This window comes from Dermacentor variabilis, chromosome 9 (genome assembly GCF_050947875.1).
Source record: "Dermacentor variabilis isolate Ectoservices chromosome 9, ASM5094787v1, whole genome shotgun sequence".
Lineage (NCBI taxonomy): Eukaryota > Metazoa > Arthropoda > Arachnida > Ixodida > Ixodidae > Dermacentor > Dermacentor variabilis.
The window spans coordinates 142,882,549-142,907,255 of NC_134576.1; the positions used below are offsets into that span (position 1 = coordinate 142,882,549).

The window sequence follows — 24,707 nt, forward strand, 5'->3', positions numbered from 1 at the left end:
GATGATGTAATAGAACACTTTACACAATTTTGAAGTGATGTGGACGAGATGTGTATATACAGAAATGATCATGTATACGAGAGGACACACACACAGAAATCACGGGCACCTGCATTCTATGGGCACTAAATGAATACTTCTGATGGTCTGGCTACAAGAACCAGGCTGGTCGAAAATTCAGCCATACGCGTGCATCAGCCACCGACAGGAAACGACATGACCACTGTCGAAGGAACTCTTCTTCTCCAAGAAAGAACAACTCCTCCGACAGAAACGACAGTAGCTCAGAGTAGAGCCTCCCCATAAGTGGAAACAGAGCGCGGTGACGACGTCCCGTGGCAACTGCCTCGCACCGGTTACGGCACAGACAGAAGGCCCCCGCAGCGATTAAAGGTCGCGCGAAGCGGCCACGTGAGCAGCGACCAGATGTAATAAAGCGGTTAACTCCAAGGCCACGAAAACCAGTATGCACGGCCCTCCAAAATATCCTGGCAACGACGCATTGCAGCAGTACATGTTTATTGGATTCTTGAAGGGGGCAATTGGGACACAGCGAAGATGGGACAACGCCCCACTGCTCAAGCTTGTCCCGAGTTGGAAGCACTTGCCACCCTAGACATGATTCAAATGATTCAATTAAGTGTTGACTTAAATAACGCTCAATTGTCAGCGGCGCTGTCCGTCAGAAAATAACCGAACCACAAACACGCAGGCCTTCTGCGTAGCGCAGAGGCATTACTCAACTAATTGAATTTCTCAAAGTAAAATACACCATAAAATTCGCAAAGTCCTACACAAACACAACCTACAGATAACATACCGTCGGGCTGTAATTTTAATATACGTTAAAACCTAATTTTCTTACGCGGAAACTCAAACACAAACCACTTTTTCCTTGCCTAAGGGGGTATGTGCCGTTGATGAATCACTGCTTGTAGCCTCTGCCTTACAGGGGTATGAACCATTGCACTGCCCTGCACCGCTGCTGGGTTCGGCCCATCGTTGTTTTCTATCGGGCCCCCATGTCGCAGAATATCCTGTGTCGGTGTCGGCGTCAATGGGGCAGGATAACACTACCACGTTGTATTTTCAAAAGCGAAGCTTAAGCGTCCTCCAAGTATTTTTTTTTATGAGTCGCCATAAAAAAACACGCAGAAACTCCTCTGGTAGTTATGTAAGTACGCGTAAGCATTGTGCCACTTCTTGATTTCCACGCAGCCCAGTGTCGTTATCAAAGATCTGAAACTAGATCCGACCAGTATAAACCCGATATTATGCTCGCTATCGAACATGATAAGGTAGGTTTAATTAAGATGGAGTAAATTACTGCGCTCAGTTGTCCATTGGTGTTAAGGTGAAGTTAGTTAGGCAAGGTTAATGAAAATATAGTTAATTAAGGCACTCGAACCCTCGACCGTTGGTGGGAGTCGAACCCACGACTTTCGGTGTTAATGAAGGTGAATTAATGTTTATTTAGCGAAGCTGTTGCAAAACCACCAATACATTTGCTGAGGGGTGCATGTAATGTTTTATTGATGGTTAGGATGCTTGTTTTGAGCTTGTTTATTGAAACCTATGCCGCTCTGTGTGTTGTATAGGTGATTTCAATAAATCTATGCACTGTTCGCTTCACTTTGCTGAGCGCTTGTAGCCACTGCATTTTTTGCTTGCTAACGGAGGTATGGGCCACTGCTTACGGGAGTATACGCCTGCAGTGTCTTACGTGAAGGACCAATTTCTCGGTGGGTAGGCATAGAAATAGGCATAATAGGCATAAAAGGCATAAAATGCTTACTCAATTAAATGTTGAACAAGTTCTAATTTTTGTTAATGTGAAATGGTGCTTTGGCTTTGCGGGTTTGAATTTGAAGCGTTGCATGAATATTGAATTCTCTTCAAACACTGTGAAACCAATGTCCTGTAACGCCTACACTGAACACCGGTGTTACCTGCTTATCCATTTCCCAATAATGAAATGAATGTGTATTTTCATCTCACTGACTCATGTGCAAGCCCAGTAATATATGGGTGAGCTTGCGTAGACACTCATTTTGCTGTGTTTGCCGAATAGCCGCAATATTACGTCATCCTGATGTACAGACAAAACCGATCACAGATCCTAGGAGACTGAATCGAAGTCTACAACAATGCACACTACTTTGCTGTCGAGCGAGCAAACGACACCAGAAGTGTTACAAATGGGAGTTGAGGATGGAATGAAGTCAAGCGAATGGTATTAACGAGATTTATTATCGTGGTGAAGGCCCATAGGGTGGGATGTCAGACCTTAAGAGGATGCTTTATCTCGGGAGTTTGTCTATAGATACACAAGGAACGGAGAAATCCGCTTTTTCAAGCAACCTCTAGCCCAGATTTAGATGAGTTGTGGTCGCAGTCAACAGTAAACGTAATATTAGTCGTAACTTCATCAAGTAGCTTTTGAATTTATGTTATCCCAGTTTAGGAAAAAATATAGCAAACTGGTAAATTTCAGTAATCTCAAGTAATCTCAAACTCGGCAATAATAAACAAAAAAATTGACTCGCCTTCCCGGCTCTACGAAAAGGGATGTCCAGCGAAGCTGTTGCAAAACCACCATTACAGCTGCTGAGGGGAGTATGCAATGCTTTACTGATGGTCCGGATGCTTGTTTTGAGCTTGTTTTTTACTGAAACGTATACTGTTCTTTACGTTGTATGCGTGATTCCAATTAATGTATGCTCTGTTCGCTTCACTGTACTGAGTACTTGTAGCCTCTGCATACTTACGAAAGGGCTGAGCCAACTCCTTTTTGCATGCTTAGAGGGGAGGGGGGGAGGTATAAGTAATTGCTCGTGATGATAATTTTTGTCCACCGCTCTACAATATACTACTAATTTGTGAATAGGGTTTTTGCGAAGCCTTCGTAAACACTGCGAGAGTTTCACGCAAACTGATAATTTATTATATTTCTATGCTTGAGATGTTCTTACAGAAGCAGTTTACAGATGTGCGATATCTGTTTTTGATGCAGAGTTAGAGATTCGTAAATTGCGTGCTTCTATATTTTAACTTGATAAATTCCAGCATTTTTTACATTTAGATTTCGAGCTTCTAAATGAAAACTGAACTTCCTAAATTTCTTATAATATGACTTTCTTTGTCGAATAGAGCAAATTTCATTCAAATTCGCCCAGCAGTAGTTTATTGAGATCTGCGTATAGATACATTTGAAAAGGGAAATCCGAGTTTGTCCCGAGTTAAGTGTTCCTCTTAAAAGACCGCCTCAACGCCACTATAAAACCTTGTTGCACACCCTGTATATTGGCGCTGGCTATCCACTGCACATTTCTTCAAAATATGTGCAGGTGTCTTCTTACTTTCATTCTTGTTACACAGCCTAAACGAGTCACCGGATCATAATTGAGATCATCAACAGTGCTAGCGAGCAAACCTTGCGGCGCGGTACTTCGTTTTCTACAGGATAGAAGGAAAGTAACGGGCCAACAACGGTACTTCGTGCATTAAGAAGTTACCAATCCAAGCGTACGTGCTCAGTAGATAGGTTGCAGAAACGGAGGGTTTAATACGAAATTTCATCGACGGTACGAAGCAGATGACGCCCGCATAACATACCCCTCCTTTAGTATAACGAAAGGAAAGGCCAGAATTACTTTCAAAAGACCGTACTGTTGCATACCCGCATTAAATGTGCTAATGACCTTAATTCTTCTTTTTTCTTTTTTTGAAGGGAACTCTCTTCCTACTCGTTACATTTAAAGATGTGAAATTAGAATTCTCGTTTAACAAGTATAGTTATTTCAAGGACAATCTAGGTGCTCTCTCTAGTCAGTGTCAAGCACCAACTAGCCCCATTCAATGAGGTCCTGTTCAGGGCTGATTGCATGGTTCTTGCTTCTTGTGAAGATGCGTTTTCAAAAAGGAAGCTGGAGGGAGACAGAATCTGAAGTTGTGAAGACCACTACTGTCTCGACACCAGAGTGAACGTGTGGCGTTCATTCGGCGGACGCTGTATGGAGCGACCACACTCTCGCCCAAGAACCGAAGAGGGCGCTGCATCAATTGCTCGACGAATCTCGCGGCCGCTGACCCAGTGACTAGCTGCGCAGTTCGCTCACAGATGGCGCTACACATTCGACGTTGGTGAGCAAGATCGGCTCGGGACGCGCTTGTCTTGCCCGTCTTGCGAGCGCGCTGCGTTGCAGACGACACACGTTGGGCGCCAAGTGCGGGGGTCCTTCTGCGACGTCAGGCCGCGTGCTCCGTGCTTTGCTCTTGATTCGTGCGGTGTAGTGGCTGGTGCGGTTTTTCGCCTTGGCGCTTTCGCACCCGGACGAAGAACTGCGGGGCTGAGGAGGCAAGGATGCGGCCTCTCGTTCGGCTTTGGATACTTTGCGTCACAGGTGAGCCGAACGACTGTTTTCGCCGCCTGCTTCAACACGTGCGCGCTGGTTCTTCGTCCGTGTTATGAGAAAGCGTAGACGTTAGCAACAACGTGAAATAAAAATAATAAATAAAAGAGAGCAAATACATTTACCGGACCAAAGAATCGTAAACGAAGTGTCCTTTAGGATTATTTTTTGTTTGTTGATCTTATCCGCATAATTCGTATGAAATCGCCAGAGTAGCCGCGAAACAATCTTTTATTTCTGGATTTCGAAATCAAGCATTTGTTGAGACGTAGAAAATGAGCCAGTTTTTTTTTCTTTTAGCGCGACGGGTCACAAGGAAACATCTCTACACTACTAAAGGCTATTTGCTGCTTTTTTACGACCATGCGGTTGAGGGAGTAATACGTTGGGACGTTCAAATTTCGAGAAAGACGATAATGTGTAAAACAATTAAAATGATTAATTGATGTGAGTAATAGCAATAAGACATGAACAAACACGCATTGGGAAGGGATAAACCACTTCAAAAATGTGAACTGCCATGAAATGAGACGTGTGTTAGCTCGAACTGACGCAGAGAGAGATCACGGCAGTTATGAAGCAGTCCAAGGCATTACAAATGGCAAAAACCTCAGTTCATTAAGGACATTGTTAGATTTCAGAAATTGATTTCTGGTGACTACCTTACTGACTCACCCATATTATAAGTGACTAGCGCTGCGAAGTAGAGCTAATCGCTTGTTAATACTAACTTTTTAAAGAGCAAAGGGAAGAATCAGAAGAACGCTTATTTTGGGACCTGTTGGTTCTCACTCATCAACAACGCTAAAACGCATAGGAGGAGTACACAATCCAGACACAAGTCAAGCGAAGGCGCACATAGACCATTTGATATAACGTAATAACAGCAAGATGCGGTTTAACTTATCAGTACTGTATTATGAGCTCTTACTCATGCCGTAATTTACGGCAACTATGGATTAAGTAACTATAGCCCTTAGGATCTATAACTTGCACCTAAATCTAAATGAACGGTAGAAACGAACGGTGGAGCATTAGTGGAAGGGAAAATGACCCAAACACAAGCTATCCGCCATACAAGAACAAGCAAGAATTGAACTGGAAGCTTGATAAGTTGGTAAAGATTCAAAGTCATGACGAAGGCGCCCGAAAACAAAGCCCCACACGGCTAGCGTTCTTGTTACTCTTTCTTCGCCTTCTGGCAAGTGAGTGGTAATACATGTACCTTTGAGAACTACATCCCCTCTTTCAGTAAGCAGATATGTAATAATTTATGGTGTGTGGGACTTTGGAGCACTCGGACTGCACTATTCGTGCTATAGAAAAGCATGAGGTCTGAAAGGGAAATAGCGCGAAATAGAAAGCGACGAGAGAGAGGGTGCCAGTACTTTTTTCAACTCAAGTAAACGAGTTATTCCATCCATGTCGGACTGCTCAAGGGCACTCATTTCTTGTTAAAGTTGGTTTAAATTAGTGAACATTGTCAGTCAAATTAAATAATGAGTTTTACGTCTTTACCACGAGTTTCTTTCGCCGTGTCTCTTGTGGGTATACACCACAGTCTTTAAGGTTGTCTTCATAGTCGTCATCATCATCATCGCCGTCATCACATACGGTTTGTTCCCTTTGCAGATGCATAAAACCAACTCGCCGAAGCATACGGTTTTGGCGAAATTATGATGTGCTATATAAGAAACCTAAACTATTTCTTCTGCCTACAATGTAGGATAACTAGAGCGATTGATATGATTTACAAATACGGTTGTGTCACGCAAATAGTCACGAAAGGCTATGCAGAGAAGATACCATACTAATTTTCTGAAAGAATACGTGAATCGCTTCCGGACATTAATGATTGTACTAGAAATCATTCTAATTACTCCGAATTTCCAGTCGTTTCGTAAACCATACCTTTTCTTCACGAATATGATTATTATTGTAGTTAGTGTATTTCCATATAGTTTGCGTAATTTCCCGTTTTTCTTGCATTACATTCACTTTTAAGCATTTACTTGTTTCCTCTAAACGCCAAATTCTTGGAAAATACCCCGTAGTCGGTATAAGTAGAGATAAGAGGGAAAAGTAAGCAAGCGGTTGGACATTCTGGCCTCGTTGTTTTTTTGGCAGTATCGCCGCAAGTTTTGGTTGTGGTTATAAAAATTCTGGTAGCTGTAATACCGAGTACTGTCTCTAACCGCATCGTGTGCCCGTTCAATTCAATTAATTCTACTTCAATTTCATTTTCACGACGAATGCAGGAAGGTGGGGCACGACGCTTCCACGGCGATAAACCGTGCAATGCAATTCTAGTTTTTCGAGCGCTTGTTGAGTGTGTTTCTCGAATAGTGGACGTCTGTGCTCGCACTCCGGAAAACCTGACACCGTGTGCGACGACTTTACGGCGAGAGCAGCGTGCATAGTGCGCAGTGAAAACCTATTCCTTTTTGTTTCTTCTTGTAAAGCTGCAGTCTCGCAGTCTTTGTTCGAACTTATTTTTCACACGACGTGAACGAAAGAAAGCGCAGCAACACACTATAGAAATTTTAGGGAACACGATATAAAGGAACTATACCAATTGAAAATCACAATATGCTCACTTCAGTAAATCATTGCTTATAGTTCTAGAACACCTGACATTTCAAATCTACCATGTTATTTATTTATTTTACTTCAGTTAGAACTGTGCAAGCCTGCAGATGTTGGTGACTCACTGGTAACAGGGTATATCAGCGAACAGATCGGAATAGCAATAATGTATTAGGGGTACTTAAGCGAGAAGGGTGGACGAAGGGATCAAAGCCCTCGGAAGAACATAATTGCAGTCGATGATAGGTTCGACAGTTGGTATTCTGATCTTGTGTACAAAAATCATGATTGCGCGAGTGAGATGCCGCTTCCACCCCAAAACAATGTTTAGCAAACCCCACCAATCTCCCTAAGAAGTCCTACTGATCTGAAATTGAAGTGTTATGAAACTGATGTGGCCGTGGCATAAATAAAATAACATTTCGCTAATCGCCACCACTGGAGATCGAACTCATACAACTGCTCAGTATGGACTTGGGAGCCTTGTGAGATCTTCAGTTTATGTCCTCGCCCCAAGTCGCGCTGTTGCATTTTGAATCATCCAGCAACAACTAACCCAATTTTCCCGTTACTATAGACTCGAGCGCGCCAACCACAGAGCTATGCGCGCGTTCAGCTGATGCTTTTCACTGTGACAACAGCACAAAACACGCAACCTAGCAAGCGGTGGGATAAAAATCACTAGAACATTCACTGTGACACATCCGATCGCTTTTCGCGACACAAGGGTGTCCGACATTTGAAAATGTCTAACTGCACATGCACCACATGCTTTCAATTAAGACTAGAAATCTCCAGCTTGGCAAACCTCGGTGTGTAACATTAAGACACACGATTTCGTTTTTAGTGTCGTTATTTTCTTCGCATCCGTGGCCTCTGTCACGACGGTGAGGGGATAAATATATAACATATCGCGCACTCATGCCGATGCAAGGTATCTACACTGAGCAACTTGGGCGTTTTGCAGTTTGTGCCAGCTTTGTAGAGCGCACAATGCTGTCTGGGAGCGTGTTGAACGTCTCCGTGTTGAGCATGGGAACGTGTTGAGTCAACAGAAGGCAATGCTGAATCTTACCATATCTAGGTTGTTGATCGGCAGTGCAGCAGACGACGCAGAAAGACCACGCTCAGCGAAAGATGAAGGACGAGGCGGAATATCAGCGTATACAGCGAATATAAGCGAAGAAGGGTTACCACTCGGGTGATCGGTCACTCTTGCATGTGTCGCTCAGCATGAAGTGAGACGTAGAAGTTTTGCTGAAATTTTTGCAAAACAGTTATGTAAATAGAGGTGTGTTTAGAAAAGTTCATCCCAGCAAACGACGATACAAATTTATGATCACGATGACGGTACGATACCACCAGGACGATAACATACGCAAAACTGAGCACTAAATACACGGAACATGTTCGCTGAAATGTAAGATTCCACATGCTTTTACTAACATTACTACCTAGACCAATATAGACACACAGTGACGCCCAAACGTAGATACAATTACGCACATGAAGGTTATGTACAATGGATGATGTGCAGCAGTGTCACCATTGCTTGACAGAAGTGTAGTATGGACAAGTGCAACATACGAGTGTAATGCACAAGCTTAATATATTCACTATCAGACATGACCACTACTAACGCCCTGGGCATGCTTCTCTTTGACACTGAATATTTATGCATGTCTGCTAGTTGGCCTAATGAATGATGAAAAATAAACCAATTTTCGTAGACGTGTGTGGTCTTTAAAATAAATAGCATATATTGCCGAAAAACAAAGGCTAATTAATGTAGCTCAAGGTCTTGTAAAATACTGCCCGGGTAATAATGTTCCTAAATGTTACAGAAGAAGCGTCGTGGATTGGTCTATGGATGTGGTCAAAAGAAACGCTAACAAATCTGATGATCTACGTTTCCAAGCGGCAACGATCTCAGGTGTTTGCTGCGGCTCTTTCAAATTAAGAGTAAACACTCTTCGCGCTCTCGGACTTAGCATGCTATAGGTGATTCTTGCGAAACTCCTAATTTAAGTTGGTACAAATTTTCGTTACCGACGAGGATATTTTGAATGCACTGGCTCTCACCAGGTAGCCGAAGCTAAGAGGCATGGTGCTTCGTCTGTGAGAGTGAGGGAGAACACCCGGCAACCGCGGGTGCCGTTGGCTTCTCTAGATCCGGGTTGAAAAAAAATTGACGCGAACGCCTTGAGGGAGATGGCATTCGTGACAGGAATTTTTTGAGGACATGTGCTATTTTGTTTTGTTTCATCACTGGAGGATTGTTTTAGGGAATGGAGGTAATCATTCTCCAAAGGGACGTTAAAGAGAGATTAGGTTGTGTTTGATGTGGAAGTTATACGCTTCTACAAGATCAGATACGTCACCGTGAGAAGAGGTCTGACAGGCCAGAAAAAGGTGCAGAAACGAACGACGGGCGCGATGCTGTCTCGAAGCTCCCGCACCATCTCGCTGTGACGTCATTGATTTCGACGATGTACTCTCGAGGCTAGTTAACATTCTATCCGTAAAAATAAACTAATTTGAAAGAGCTAAAGACTAAACTGGCAGAAAACTTGCCAGATCCACAAAGGCCAAAGTACGAGAAGCTACGTTTAACTCCATGACGTAACAATGATGGACTGGCACTGGGGCTTCGGTGTGAAATTAAAGAAACAGAAGAAGAAATGGAAGCTTGGGCCTGAATTTCTCTTCTATACCAAAAAAAAGAAGAGTAAGTCAACTAAATAATATAATCAAGTTCAGCTCAGTATTTCCTTTGATCTCCACAACGGCTTAAATATATGGAACAGGAGGCCTCAGAACGTAAGTATTTCAGTGGGTGACACAATAAATAACAGTGATACGGAACTTCTTTCTGGGCTCGGAGGTTTGCAGAGAAAAAGCAACAGCAGGAATAGCGCAACTCGAGTGTTACGTCGAAAAAAATCAACAAGAAAAAGAGAGGAGAGAAAGAAAGCACGAAGGTCAGCGCTACACCCTCAACGAGATTATTTACCAGCATAAACCTTTACAATGCCTGTACAAATACGTATATGCACAGACGCTGAGCATGAAAAGAGTCGGTACGATTAAAGAAAAGAAACCAGCTTCGCATAGAAAGGTTGTTCAGACGTTGTTCAGGGTTGTTCAGACCCTGATAGAACCGGTGTCTATATTTCCTCTGTGAAAAGCTTCCACTAGTGCCCGCGCTATATAATGTTTGCTTCCGTCCAGAACCATGATATCGTCAAACAGTACATCTCATAGTTGTACTACTTATATATCAAACACGAGAAAGCGTATTTCTCGTGTTTGTTTAGTTTACTTTACTAGTTGTATTAGCGATACATCTGTACCGCTTTTAGATCGCAGAACTCACTTTGTTTTCTTTGTATATTTTGTTTTCTTTAATATTTGATTCTTTGTCGGGACGCGTGTTTGGGACCCGAGGGCATGCGCGCGAATGTGTTTAGTTTCTGTATGGGCTTCCGCCGTCGAATAAATGAGGTAGTCGCGAATACAGTCTGCCTCTTTTTGAAGCGAACAGATTTCTGCTGTAGCCGGATGGGTTTTTTCATACCTGGCTGAACGCGCTCGGAAATTGCCGCATGTACGTGTGTGACGGACTGGCCGCATACCTACTGGAAGGTTTGCTGCGAGGAGACGTCGCTGGCTACTTCGATCGGTGCACGCGCGCGTCGGACGGTGAAAGGTTCCACCGAACAGATTTGCCTTTAAGGGTAACGAGGGCGATGGTGTTTGTTCTCGCGTCTATATATAGTCTAACGTCGCCAGTGTGCGCTTCGAATCAGGTGTAGATAGAGTCGCCGTGTGGTTTCCGCGGTAGCGAAATAAACACTAACAGTGCAATGGAAGTTTGTGCGTTTGATGACATCGAAAACACACGCACACAAGAAAGCCTTTAGATAAATGACTGAAATCTTTCACTTACCCGTTATAAATATTTACCTGAGTTGACTCTTCAAAAAAGAACAAAAAATGTCGCAGTTTCGCCAAAAAGGCGAAGCATCGTTTGCCATAGCAAATTAGCGGACAGCTAGCTATACGAAATAAGGATAGTAGTTTTATCGGCCTTATAAACTTGTAAGCATAGGCATACTAACTTAATAAACGAGCATGGTATCATGCGCGCACAAGCAAGCATGAACACATCTCACTCGATGACCGCGAAAACTCGCTGTCAAAACGCTGACTCGCGGAAGCGCCTCAGCAACAACGAGCCGATTGACCTTCGTGCTGTGTTTCGCTTCCAACGCGAACTAAGCCGCGAAAACACAGCGCCAGGCCGGACTCTTACCCCGTCGCAGATGGCGGGCGCGCTTGGCCGCCCGGGACACCGTGAGGGACTTTAGGGACACCCTGAGTAAAATGCTCCCCCTCCTTACCCTTCCCCTGGATCCTTGCGCTCGACGGAAGACGGCGCGCTCCCTCTCCGCTTCGTACGCTTGCGTGCGCGAGATTGAGCCACTATCGGCGGCTCACCCTCGCACACTTTCACTCACATACAACACACGGCGGAGGGCGACGATTTTATCGCCCTTGGACATTATTACGGAACCTCACGGCGAAGACGACGACGGCGGCGGCAGAAATGCGCCTGAAGTGTCCATATAATTGCTATCGCAATAAAAGTTTTACTGGGCATCCTAATAGTCTTGTTGGTTTATCCGACGCATTTCAGTGACCCAAGAAGTTGCATGGGTAAATTTGGGGGATGAGAAAGCTGTTCGCTTACTTGGACTATCAGCTTCGATTATTCTCGCATAATATTATCTATCTATCTATCTATCTATCTATCTATCTATCTATCTATCTATCTATCTATCTATCTGTCTGTCTGTCTGTCTGTCTGTCTGTCTGTCTGTCTGTCTGTCTGTCTGTCTGTCTGTCCGTCCGTCCGTCCGTCCGTCCGCCTACGTCTTGGTGCTCGCATGGTCGTTTCGCTAAGTTGGTATGTACCAAATTGGCATAGTATGAGAAGAGTGCATGGCGAACATAAATGATAGGTCATGCCATGAATGTCATGACATGCGTGTCATGTATACGTCATGAAACAGCAGTCTACGTCTTGATGCTCTCATGGTCGTTTCGTTAACTTGGTAGGTTTCCCGCACACTTCTTCGCATAACATCGTTCCCAAGGGGCGTGCGATCTGCCAGCTTCTTTCTTTTTTTTACGGGAATCTTTCTGTACACTTCTCAAAACTTTAGCAATAACATTGGCGGTCTCGCCCGCAGGCGAAGCACTGAAAGCTCTGGCAAGGGGCTACAATGTCGCCCTGGAGCTCCTCACACGCTGTTCTCGCAACACGCGGGCGCGACATGGCGCGACGCAGCACTAGAGCTGAGGCCGCCCTCGACGGCGCAGGAGATGGCGCCGAAAGAAAAAAAAGGCGCCGGAGTCTGCTAGCGCATAGTTAAATGGTTGGATAGATTGACGTTTACTACTTGTTCAACTCAGACCAGCGTGTGTACCACTGCGTGGTATGTACAAAGCTCCTCACCAGGAAGCCTAATGCGTATGCAGACAACGCTCGTACCAGCGGCCAGAACGCTGTGGGGATCGTCACGATGCGCCCACTTGGTCATTTTTGCAGCCAAACATATTGCGCGTCTCTGGAGGCCTCCTAATTCCACACGCACGGGACGCGCATGTGCCGCCGAAACCGTGACAGCATGACGGCGTGCGGCGGCGGAGGCACGAACGCGCATCCAGTGTCGTATACTTCCTATCAAAATAGTGGCAACTCCAAGCAAAGTCAGCTGCAGCCATTTACTCGCCTCTCGCAGACCGCTACTAATTTAGTAATATTTGCTTGGTATTGAAATGAAGAGATCCACAGGCTGGCATGGGTTAAGTTAGTAAGAATATACCTTGTCTTTGCGGTGGTCTATAATGCTGTATGATGGTACCGCTATTATATGCATCGGGAAAACGGAGAAGATTTTTTGTGTAATTCATACGTGAAAATATCTGAATCATTTTTTCAGCAAAGCAAAACAGTAAGAAGTCCAATGCCGTACAAGTATTGACACCAGAGTGCACTTCTTGTTTTTTACGCATAAGTTCTGACCGGAAATTTCTGATAGGAAGAAAACTTCCCCCGCATGACAGATCGTTCCTGGAGCTTGCCATTTGAGTACTTATACCGCGCTACATTTCGCCTCGCGTGTGCAATAGCGTGATTTTTTGCAACGTTTTCGTCTTAGCGTGTTATACCGGGCCGGCGCATAGAGGTCAGCATTTCCGCGTTTAGTCGTTTGCCCACAATTAGCGCGCTGCCGGGCGGAACCCTAGAAACTACTCTGTGCACGCCTCACATCTCTCAAGGTTCACTGACCACTGACAGAGTATGGCCGATTTTCGCGCTTTGTGTGGTGACTTTTTCATTTCACACTGCTTTGATTTATTCATTTAAAAGTTCTGTTGGTAGCGGCTGGTTAATAAATGAGCGAAAATGCTAAGATATTCTATAGCTATAAGGATAGACTGTTAGCAATAAGACGGGAGACACGGGTAATTACCTAAAACAAAGGACATAAAAATGATATAAAAGAGATTCTATAATGCGCTGCGTATCGCTTGGTCTTTATAAAGATAGAATTCATTATATTAAGAGGTTACAAACTAAAGCTAGAGGTTATTACACAGCTCGCTTGGTTTACCTAATTTATTTAATTAAGAAACATGGATGGAGACAGACCTATAGGCAGAATGTAACACGGAAACTACTCGTACGTTAGCGAAGAACATTGAAATACGGTCACAGTTTTTAAAGCGACAGTCTTAGTTGTCTATGTTGGCACTGCCCTTGGAAAACTGCGCCGTGACGAAAAATGTCCGACGCCGCAAAGAGTAAAAGCGCGTCAAAAAATGCTCCAATTATTGTCACATTTCTCAGGGAGGTTCCCGTAAACGAATTAGCGGCTCTGAACAGAAAGATTCGGTGCCCTTCCACTCTGTGAAGAAGGATGACCAGGGAAGCTGTGTATGTGGGCCCCTTAATGGCGAACTGCACCTCCGCCGCAGGTCGGCCCTGCATTGTTCTTTCTTTGTTTTTTTTTTTTTTACGCGCGGACACGATAGTGCGGAAAGCAGCCCTTAATAGCTTCGCTGTAGAATTCGGGACATTTCGGTCTGGACGGGAATCGAGCCGAGGCCTCCGGGATGCGAGACGAACACGCTCCCCTCGAGCCACGGCTGCTCCATGACTCGGACTCACTCGAGGCGTGCCTATAGTGCGTGCCCGATTGCACACGTCGCGTCGCAGCCAGCTCGCTGACTAGCGCGTGCTCGTAGCTCCTCCGTACCGTCACGTGCTGAGTGTGCAAAATGAGCGCGTTGATGAGGTTCCGAGATCTACAAACGGTATGATATGCTTTCGCATTCCTCCACGTAAGCAGTCTTAAGTGTCTTCCGAATTTTTCGTTTATGATATCAGTTACATATTAAATTTGCATTAATGTTAGTAAGCTTAGAAATGAATGACTTGGAATTTCACAATCCGTTCAACAGCTGTAAGCGGTAAGAAAATTAAGCATCAAATTTTTCTTTCAGAAATATCTGCTCATTCGCGTAAAGCCTACATCATAATAACAGAAAGTCGCGTCTCCGAAGTTGTATATACTACTGCCAGAAGAAGGCAAAGAAATCTGGACATTATGGATATTAATGAGCTACAGAACTTAACTGAAGAATACATTCAGACGGTGCGACAGCAAACATATCGCTCGCACGACGTTAGCCCAGTGTTTCGACGCATAGTATCCCATCCTGACGGGATACCGATGTGCGCTGCGATACCGCGGGCTTTTCTCGAAGCCGCCTCTACCGGGCATTCATGTGGGTCCGCGTTTCCTTCGTGTGGTCGTCGTTCGCCGTGAGTGATGCTCGTCCGTGGTCGGCGATGAATGACCACACCGTCCGGTCGGTATCGCAGTCTAGGCAATCCATTACCTTTCGCTCAGAACGATTCCCTCGATGGTGGCCGCGTGCGGAAACCGAGAGAAGGTCATATCTCTCTGGGCCTCTCGAAAGGAATAACCATGGTGTTGTGTTTGTTAGCTTGGATGCCGTCAGCATAGCCACCTACAGCTTGCCACTTGATTTATTTTACGTTCGTAGTGCCGTTTCTTGCGACATTTTACTTGGGAAGCGTGCAGAGATTCTATCTCACTATAATTGCAGGCAGAATCTCTATAGAGATGTTATGCATTTGTGGTCATCCACTTTTTGCCCTCCATTGCCTCTATATACGCTTCGAACAAACCATTTGGAAGTAACCTATACCTTTTCGTTCATCAACAGTTACATGAACGGAAAAAAAGAACACTTGAAAGCCTATGGAAAAGAGTAAAACAAAATGAATACATTTGTTAACGAAATTTGTTCATGGAACGTCTGTATAATCCTTGTAGTCAAAAAGAAACTTGAATATGTACGTGGTTTTGTGGCGCAAGGACTTATGATGCCCAAAGAGATTTTAGAAATCGATAAGATTAGGAATATGTTGAAAACCATTATATATTTTATATTAAATTTGGCTTGATTTATCAATCAAGCCTAAGTTAATATACTACAAGAAGTATTAGGTGCGGCTTGAATAGAAATGACAGTTCTCAAATACCAAAATGATCAATTTTACTGACAGCAGAAACTTGGTACACTACAAAGGTTGTTATGGAAATTATGTTTTCTGTTTACTGAAGTTTCAGTGCCATTTAATATACTTTCTGTTGAAATGCAATTTATTAATATTATTATTATTATTATTATTATTATTTTGCGAGGATAAGCCATAAGAGAGAGAGAGAGGAATATAGAAAGGTAGGGATGTTAACCAGTCAAGGGTCTAGTTAGCTGCCCTACGCTGCGGGAATGGAGAAGGGGTAGAGAGAGAAGGGAGAGAGGAGGTGTAGATACGTGTACGGCCAGCACTTGAGTTAAAGCCGCTCTCGCAAACCAGACGTTCTGAGAAAGCACAAAAGTGCCTTCACTGCCTTCTGAGCCGATGATCGGTGGGGGCGGTGCTCTAGTAATGTCTGTTCACTTGGAGGACGATCATCAAATTTCCTGGATGCGTTGGACAAAGATTGTCTTTGTGTTTGAAATCGATGACAATGGCACAATAAGTGGTCAATGTTCTCGTCTCATCCGCAAACATCACACGTAGGACTATCAGTCATTCTAATTAGTGCTGAGTAGGCATTCGCGAAGGCAACTCCAAGCCACAACCGACACAGAAGAGACGCTTTGCGTCGGTGCTGACCAGCCGGAGGTCTGAGTTACAGTGACGGGTTTAGTCTGTGCAGTCTTGTGCGCCTTGCATGTGCGGTATTCCACTCTGCTAAGGAGATCTTGAGAGCTTAAAAACCATAAAACGCGCATAAACAAATTACGGGTTGCGAGCTCACGCTTAAGCTATCGCACCAGCTAAGTCGGGTGTCATTAATAACTAGAACGTCTGCTTGGGTCTACGTAACTATTTAAACACGAAGAAGGGTTTTACTTCATTTTCAGGGTACCAAATAGTTTGGAATTATGAAAAATTCAGCGCATGAGAGGACTAAGTATGGGAAAATCCGTGACATCACATTGATCGGCTATGCGGTTTCGCTCGAAAAATATAAATAAATAAAAGCCGAGGCTTGACTGTCCTTTGTTGCACTTGTAACCAACGTATTCTTGCCTCATGAATAAAATTACAATATAGAAAGAACACTTTACGAGCAATAAGTGTCTTCATTGTTGTTTCTTAGTGTTTCTTTAACAGCCGTCGCTGTAGTTTCGTGCAGACACACACAATCGCTGCATGCACCAACGCTGCATGCACATCCATGGGGGACAACGTATCGCTCGATGCCACACTTACATCGATTTACCTTTCAGAGAAACTCACCCGTCTCTCCAAACACAGACGGATTGCCATTTGCTGATCGCTGCCGCTAATAACAGTTCCACCGGCTTCCATCGGCTAAGCGAATATGTATTTTTTCTGTCCCAATTTACGATCGGGCTGTTGAACCACACCGAAACAACTGACGAGCCGAACCCGACTTATTACGTAGATTTAAATCGAACGAATTACGTAACATGTTAGGTCGAATGCTGCGCGATACGCAACAAGAACAAGAACACCTGCATTGGCATCAGAGTTTGTATGCGCCGCGAGGGCGCGGGACGAAGCCTTTCGCGAGCTACAAATCTCAATTAGGCGATAGAACAGGATTTCTTACTCGTACGTTACTTCCTTTATTTCTCTTTCCTCGGACGCCCAGCCGGAAGTGAACTCATTTATTCGAGCGAGCAGTGGAACGAAAGAAATGCGGACGTCGTGTTCACCACTGTAACGGCGGGAAAATATAGGCGTGACGGACACCGCATGTGCCTTGCCCCGTAGTGGCTCCGCGCAGGAGCATTTCGGTAACGAAGCGACCACAGCGAGGCCAGCTATACTGCGCGCAGTGTTCAGTGGAAACGCAGACCAGGAGAGCGAGTCATTTTTCAACCGCGAGCATAAAGCGTTTGATATTCGTAGCCTGCTGGAAATATTTGAAGTCCTCGTCCCTTTTTTTTTTTTCGAGGCGAGTACGCCGAGCGCCGGAATTTCACGGAAAGTCAGAGGAGGCGCGAATGAAATAATATCTGCGGTCTTGGCACGCAGCAATAAGTAGGGAAATGCACTTCAAGGACCGTACACCGCATAACGCATTGAGCCTGGTATATGTTGAGTATACACTTGCATTGCTCGCGAGACAATTTCACTCGTCACTATAAACATAACCTCACGGATGCGATACACTTCACGTAAAGTGCATTTATAACTGGTTTAAGCGCAGAGAGCGCAACCTGTTTGGCGCTTACTCGTCGAGATCGGATAATTTAATAGCAGTACGCGAGTTCGTCGTCAGCGGTATAGTAAAAGTGGCCTGCTGATAACCACTGATGCTGTAATCTCGAAAACCGTATGCCTACATTTATATTATGGACCTGAGTCGTCCATGGTCTTGGCGGACACTTGTTTGATCCAAGACGCATACTGCCAGTGATTTCAGGAGGAAGCGGCGCATATCGTTGGAAAGTGCTGAATCGTCAGACATTATGCGAATGTCCCCACATTTGCGATTTATTCTTCTTTTGCATACTCCGTTGTTGTTGTTTTTTCAATTGCTTGTTTTCTTTGCCAGAACACACGTGGGCACATCGTACGAAGTGTTTTGTCGCACCGCCATACATTGTTCATCCATTCGAGCACACTGACGCTAGAGGTGCCCGTCACTGTGTGCATGTGTGTGCTTAGGTTATTATTGACCACATATTTAAGTCTTATTCTGCATATTGATTATACACTGAAATGTGAAAAAGCCTGCGACAAAAGTTGCAAAGTTTTCCAATATCATTAAATAAATTAAAACTTGCTATTCGAACGTGCTTGTCCAGAAGTAGGGCGTTTTTTTCTGCGCAGAGAAAAACATTGTCTTGCAACTTTGGCTTCAAATCGGCGTTAGTGTTGTAGCTTTCTGTCCTGTTTAACCGTTTCCTGTGCTGTTTCCCGATATCTCCGCAGCAGCTGTGCTGCAGGCAGCTACAAACAGCTCTCCTTGTGGACCTTTGCCAGACATCGCTCGGTGCACAGAATCGCGTGCGTTCCGAAACTCGTTTTCCGACTGCGGCCATGTTTCGCGGCTACCAAACTGCGGGGGTCAAATGATTGATGCGCCGGCACAGGGCGTCAAAGTGACACTTCGCGTCGTCTCTACTGAGCTAAATCGTGCTAAAAAAAGCAAATGTTACTAAAAAACATTTGGCCGGTTAGATATTTTACTTATTTGATCTTTAAATGCGTTCACAGCTCTATTTCTTTTTCTGTTGGTGTTTGCTGTGCACAGGTACGTGACCCATTATAAATAACTGTTTTGTTGCTGTTCTTACTAGATGACGAAACGATTAGCATATTTCCACGGTGTTCGCCTATCACAGCGTCAAAATTTTGAAATAGGCGTACTATAGGAAATCTTCACAGTTGTAGTAAATAAAAAAAATAAAAGCTGGGCTCTTCAGCAGGCACAGCGTTGAGAGCGCGTAGGTGATTTACGTAGAGAAAGTAGAAAAGCGTGTTCCTGTTTTCTTTTTATTGAAAATTAACTTGCGCTGTGACAATGGCACGGGAGAATGGATCCACCAGCCCCTTGTGACGTAAGAAATATTGAGTCAAATTACTGCATGTGCTTTGCTACAATCTTTATATAAATGAAATAGCCTTTGTATAGAACCCTTGTATATTCTGTAAATAGCATACAAAAAACAGAAGTCATGTCAAAACTTTCCCTTGCTGAAGCTTTCCAGTAGATAAGTGGCCGAAATGGTGTACGTTGAGTCAACCAAGAGCACAGCAAAAGGACATCTAAACGCACAAATAGGAGACGCGGAGTATAAGGAAGAACAAAATATAGAAACGTTTGTATTATGCTTACAATTTGCCATGTGACTCAGCCATCGATGTAGATATGCACGCGGCCATTGTGCACCTCATGTAAAAGTCTTAATGTAGCCTGCTTCAGGGCAAACGACGACATGTTAGCTTTCTTCGTAATTCCTTGAATGGTGAGGCGTATTTCAGGTTTGTGCAGGCACCATAAGGTGAGGATGATCTTGCTGCAAGCATGTAATTCAATGGCAATGAGGTACGATTGGCAGAAATTATGGGACTTAAAGTTGTGTGTGGCCTTTTTGCAAGTAAACAAGCAAGACGGTGGGAAGGTAGTCGGGCAACGTGCCGAATATACACCCTGAGAGTGTCAGTGGCTAAGTACGTTGATGTTGGGTGATCTCGAGCTATGACAATCGTTGCCGCTGTAGACTCACTTGAAAGAAAAGAAAACACAAGAAAAGAAGGAGATGACAAACAAGCCACTGAAAGACTAACAGTTTACTATCGGCCGCTGTCGGTACTGCTCAGAAAAAAAGAACATCTGCAAGCGGCTAATCCCTGATGTGTGGTATGTACCGCGCATATTGAGAACTTTGCTAAGCGGCTATATAGTACACTGAGCGGGGTGCGAAATTTAGCGAACTGCGAGGACTTTTCTTAACATTCATAGGACTGAAACTGTGGAAATAAGGAAATATAGTGCAAGCTTTCTTTTTTTCTTTGTAATAAAATTGCAGTTAGCGGAAGGCTGAATTATTTGTTGGGTATTCCAGGTACATTTGATCGACATAATGAAGATCATTCAAAGAAAACACCAGTGGACGACTCTATGCAGGGTAATGAGGAACAATAGCGTACACATTCCACTACCCATGAGGGGTTACCGAAGAACCTCGGCTCCACCGTGAATAGCACTACTGCTCCCGAGTCTGGCTTCGAGCTAATCCAAATGTTGCCGCAACAACAAGGTAATCATAGCGACAAGCCACAGTAGCTAGCCATATGAACAAGTCTCTGCAGAAGGGGCGCAACATCCACTACTTTTAACGCTGACATCGACGTCATGCTTCACTGCCTCTTTATAAATACTTCTTTTAATATTTAATAGAGTTCACACGACTGAGCGTTCTAGAATCCTTTCAATCCGGCAGTCGCGTAGGCAGAACTTATTATCGAAATTGTTTTGCACCCACTTGACCAGGTACAGGGAGGGGGCCTTAGGAGGCAGCATGATAATATAGAAATTTCGGAGGGGGGGGGGAGGCACCTGCGTGGTGTGCCACCCCCTTGTTACCCTACTGCACTCCTGTACTCAAAAAAAAAAAAAAAACTTGCATTTTCTTTTCTACGTGTTGCGCCCTTTGCCTTTCTCTTCATCGCACATTTTGGACATGAATTGGACCATTCGCCTGTACTTATTATCAGTTACGTTTGTTACACTTATGGTTCATCCCATAATGGGAGAAAAAAAAAAAACGCTGCAACTGCGAGGAAGCAATAGCGATTCACTCTCTATAATGGTCTAAAAGGAGCAGGTCAAACTCTAGAGACAAAAACCGTGTAATGGAAAGAAAATTGATAGTTATTTGCAACGGTAAGATAAGGAAGACGGCACTATGGATTAGTAGGCAAATGGATATGCTGATATTCGAGCTCAGATTACGAGAAAGAAGAGATAGGCATTCCATGTAATTTGTTGAACAGACGTTCAGTTTTATATCACAGTATTATAGTGGGCGGTGTTATTAGACGATATTAGAGAAATACAGTGGGCGCCACTGAAAGGAAAGGCTGTGAAGCATGGCTGAGATTATAGTGCAAGGTATGGCGAGATGAGCAGATTTACAGGCATACTATGCGGTGGTGGCTGACGCAGTGCAGGAGTAATTAGAGATCTATGGCTGCAGACACCTTGATTCTGAAGGGCATATGATATAAAAATTACCTTATAAAAAGTGAAGCTTCTAGGGAGCTAGTTTATAACCTCCTTGTTTGCTCACGCGGTAGCAGCGAGCGCAGTTCGACTAAGGGAGAGAGAAGAATAAAGAAAATGGCAGGCAGGTCAGACAGACGCACGTGCAGTTTCCTACCTTACTAAGAGGAAACTGGGTTAAGGAATCAAAAGAAATGAAAAAGAGGATAAAAAGAACACTCAGGGTGTTCTGAGAGTGTACTTCATCCGCAAGTGCATACCGATAATACATCTAAGGTTCGAATACTAGTACGTGGTAAGGCAGTGCCCAGAGAGATATTACAAGACTAAGAAGGTGAGAATCCACGGGACGATCGAACGAACTGTAAAAATCTCGCCTGAAGCAGTGACGGCGCAAAACAAAAATAAGGCGAAGAGTCGCGTAGCAGGCGTGCTGACGTGATTGCGGAGTGGCGCGTACTTGGCAGCGCCATTAACGGCACGTGGTCGGCGTGCACGAGCTGCTATCGGACCCCAACGTTGTCCTTGGAGGGCAGCATGCAGACATGTTGTTTTTATGCCCGCGAATGCGATATCAGAGACTCGGCGTCAAATTGCGTCCTGCTTCTGATCAGTGCCCACTAACGAGCCTCACAGGGGCAGATCTCGCCGTTCTGTTATTACTCCGCGCGACTGGTTCTGCGTTTGCATTTCCTCCTACGCGACGAATGTGGAGGATCCAGTTTCGACTGTGCTCACCGCTGGTTGTTAGTACTCGTCCCCGTTTCCCTATTATTACATTATATTTAGGATTTGTTCGCTCCTTTAAGCGGTTCCACATGCTATTTTTCACATAAAATGAATAAACACTAAAAATTAAATATCAAGCTCACACTGAACAAAAGAAAGGTAAGAAGAACAAAAAAGTCAGACTTGAAGTCTGGCGACATATATGCACCAAGAACAGTTCACAACATAGGTCACAGAAAACATGCTGGAACATAAAGTCAGCCCATAAACAAATTAAATGCGGAAAACACGAAGCCAGGTCACCGAGAAGCTTTTCTTTGCGATGCTGACGTCATTATGCTATTGTTTCATGTAAAACACGGGTGTTTTTGAATACCGTTACCGTCGAAATGTGGCAAACGTGGCCTGGATTCGAACCTGCGACCGCCTGTTTATTATCAAAGTTAGTCGCCACCGCGCGCTTTAAGAGATACTACATTTGCCACTCTTCCGTCGTGGCAAGGGGTTGCATCACTGCCCCAGCAATAACAAAGTGCCTGGAAGCTTACGGACATTACAAACACACCAGTAAGTCCGAAATGATATATATATATATATATATATATATATATATATATATATATATATATATATATATATATATATATATATATTGTTTGGATCGGACTGCTGGTACGATCTGTTGGGAACTCGGCGCTGACGCCCGTGGTTGTACCTGGGTCGCAAGCCCCAAGGGTAGCGTTGGCCTGGCGGCCTGGGGTACAACTGGAAGCATCCGAAGGTCCCGGCAAAGCATGAGTCGACTGGTAACAACGAAACAACTTGTTTATTTTAACATCGCAAAGAGTTGGCGGTCAGGTTTGACCGTAGTAGAGAGACGGGAGAGCACTTCACTCAACAGAAGAAATCGGAGCCCTCCTTTTGGCGTCCGGGGGCAGCTGTTTTTATACTCTCGCAGTTGAGGGCAAGAAGGAACCCCTCAAAAGACGAGCACGTGAATGTACAATGGGCTAATGGTGACGCACACTGTCGTAGCGATGCCGTAGCACCATGTCGAGCACGATCTCGTAGCACCCTGTCGTGGCGCTGCCGGTCGGACACAATGACTGTAATGAGAGGATGGTCCCTGCTTTGGCATCGCCTGTTTCGGGCACAATGACTGGAACGAGATCCCTGCTTTGGCATCGCCTGTTTCGGGCCCAATAACTGGAATGAGATCCCTGCTTTGGCATCGCCTGTTTCGGGCACAATGACTGGAACGAGATCCCTGCTTTGGCATCGCCTGTTTCGGGCCCAATAACTGGAATGAGATCCCTGCTTTGGCATCGCCTGTTTCGGGCACAATGACTGGAATGCGAGGATGATCCCTAGGCGGTCGCATCGCCGCAGTCGCGCCTGGAAACACCTGGCGATGAGTGTTGCGGCGACGACGATCGGGCCAAAATGTCTGCCGCCCCGCCGCAGTCGCGCCGGCAAAACCACGTGTCGCAGGCGAAACGCAACAGACCGCCCCGCCGGGGGAAGGAGATCCCGATGGACAGGGGACTGCATCCGCTGTCCGGAGGGATGTCGCTCGATGATGCTCATAACCGAAGTCGGGCGTCCCTTGACGTTTCTTGAGCGCAGCGCACAGAGAAGGCCTCGTTCTCTCGTTCAGGTTCGCACGGGACACTGCAAAGTGACTTCGGGAGAGTTCACATTTTTGTTCTCGTTCCCGGCAAGCGTTAGAACTACGCTGAAACTCAACCGCTCAGTCAGCAAGCACGGCACAACCCTCACTAAGCCCTGCCAGGCTCTTTCCCCTTTTTATACCACTGCCTAGTTCCTTACAGTAGTCTAGCATCACTCAGAACGCGTCCACAAATTGAAAAATTGCACTAGAAAGCATATCATCACTTTGAAACACTAAACAAAAGCAATATGTTAAAAAAAAATCCTGCCTCAGGAAGAAAAACATCAGTAACAAACAATTTTGAGGCTGATTCCTACGTTAGGGGCTTCGACTTAAGCCATCGGCGTTACCGTTGAGACTCCCCTTTTTGTAACGCACCTCAAAGGAATATTGTTGTAAAGCGAGGCTCCAGCGCAGGAGGCGGCCATTTTTGGGAGAGATGGTCTGCAGCCATTGGAGAGGGCAGTGATCCGTCTCAATGATAAACCTCGAGCCGGCTAGATAGCATGACAATTTCTGAACGGCCCACACGAGACACGCACACTCTTTCTCGGTGGCGCTATACGCCTGCTCACGACTGGTCAGCTTACGACTAGCATACAGGACGGGGTGTTCTACTTCTCCATTTTCCCGTTGGCACAGTACAACGCCCATGCCTCGCTCACTAGCATCGCACTGAACAATGAACCCTTTTGTATAGTCTGGCGATCGTAGCACAGGCTGGCTTGTTAGGGCACTCTTTAGGGCGCTAAAAGCTCTTTCCTTTGTCTCGTCCCAGACGACTGTTTGAGGCTCTGTTTTTCTTAGAGCATCCGTCAGGGGAGCCGCGATATCAGAGTACCTAGGGATGTACCTCTGATAGTAGCCGGCGACACCCAAGAACGACCGAATATCGGTCTTGGTGCGCGGTTGCGGAAAGTCTCGCAC

The 24,707-nt window shown here is 44.9% G+C and overlaps 1 protein-coding gene across 1 annotated transcript in view; it reads left to right on the forward strand.

Moving 5' to 3' along the window:
- Positions 1–4,192: 4,192 nt before the first annotated feature.
- LOC142557717 (uncharacterized) overlaps positions 4,193–24,707 on the forward strand; it is a 125,610-nt gene continuing 105,095 nt past the window's right edge. The window contains exon 1 of the mRNA XM_075669762.1: positions 4,193–4,403. Coding sequence (XP_075525877.1) covers positions 4,364–4,403 — 40 coding nt within the window. The 5' untranslated portion in view covers positions 4,193–4,363. The remainder of the gene's footprint in view (positions 4,404–24,707) is intronic.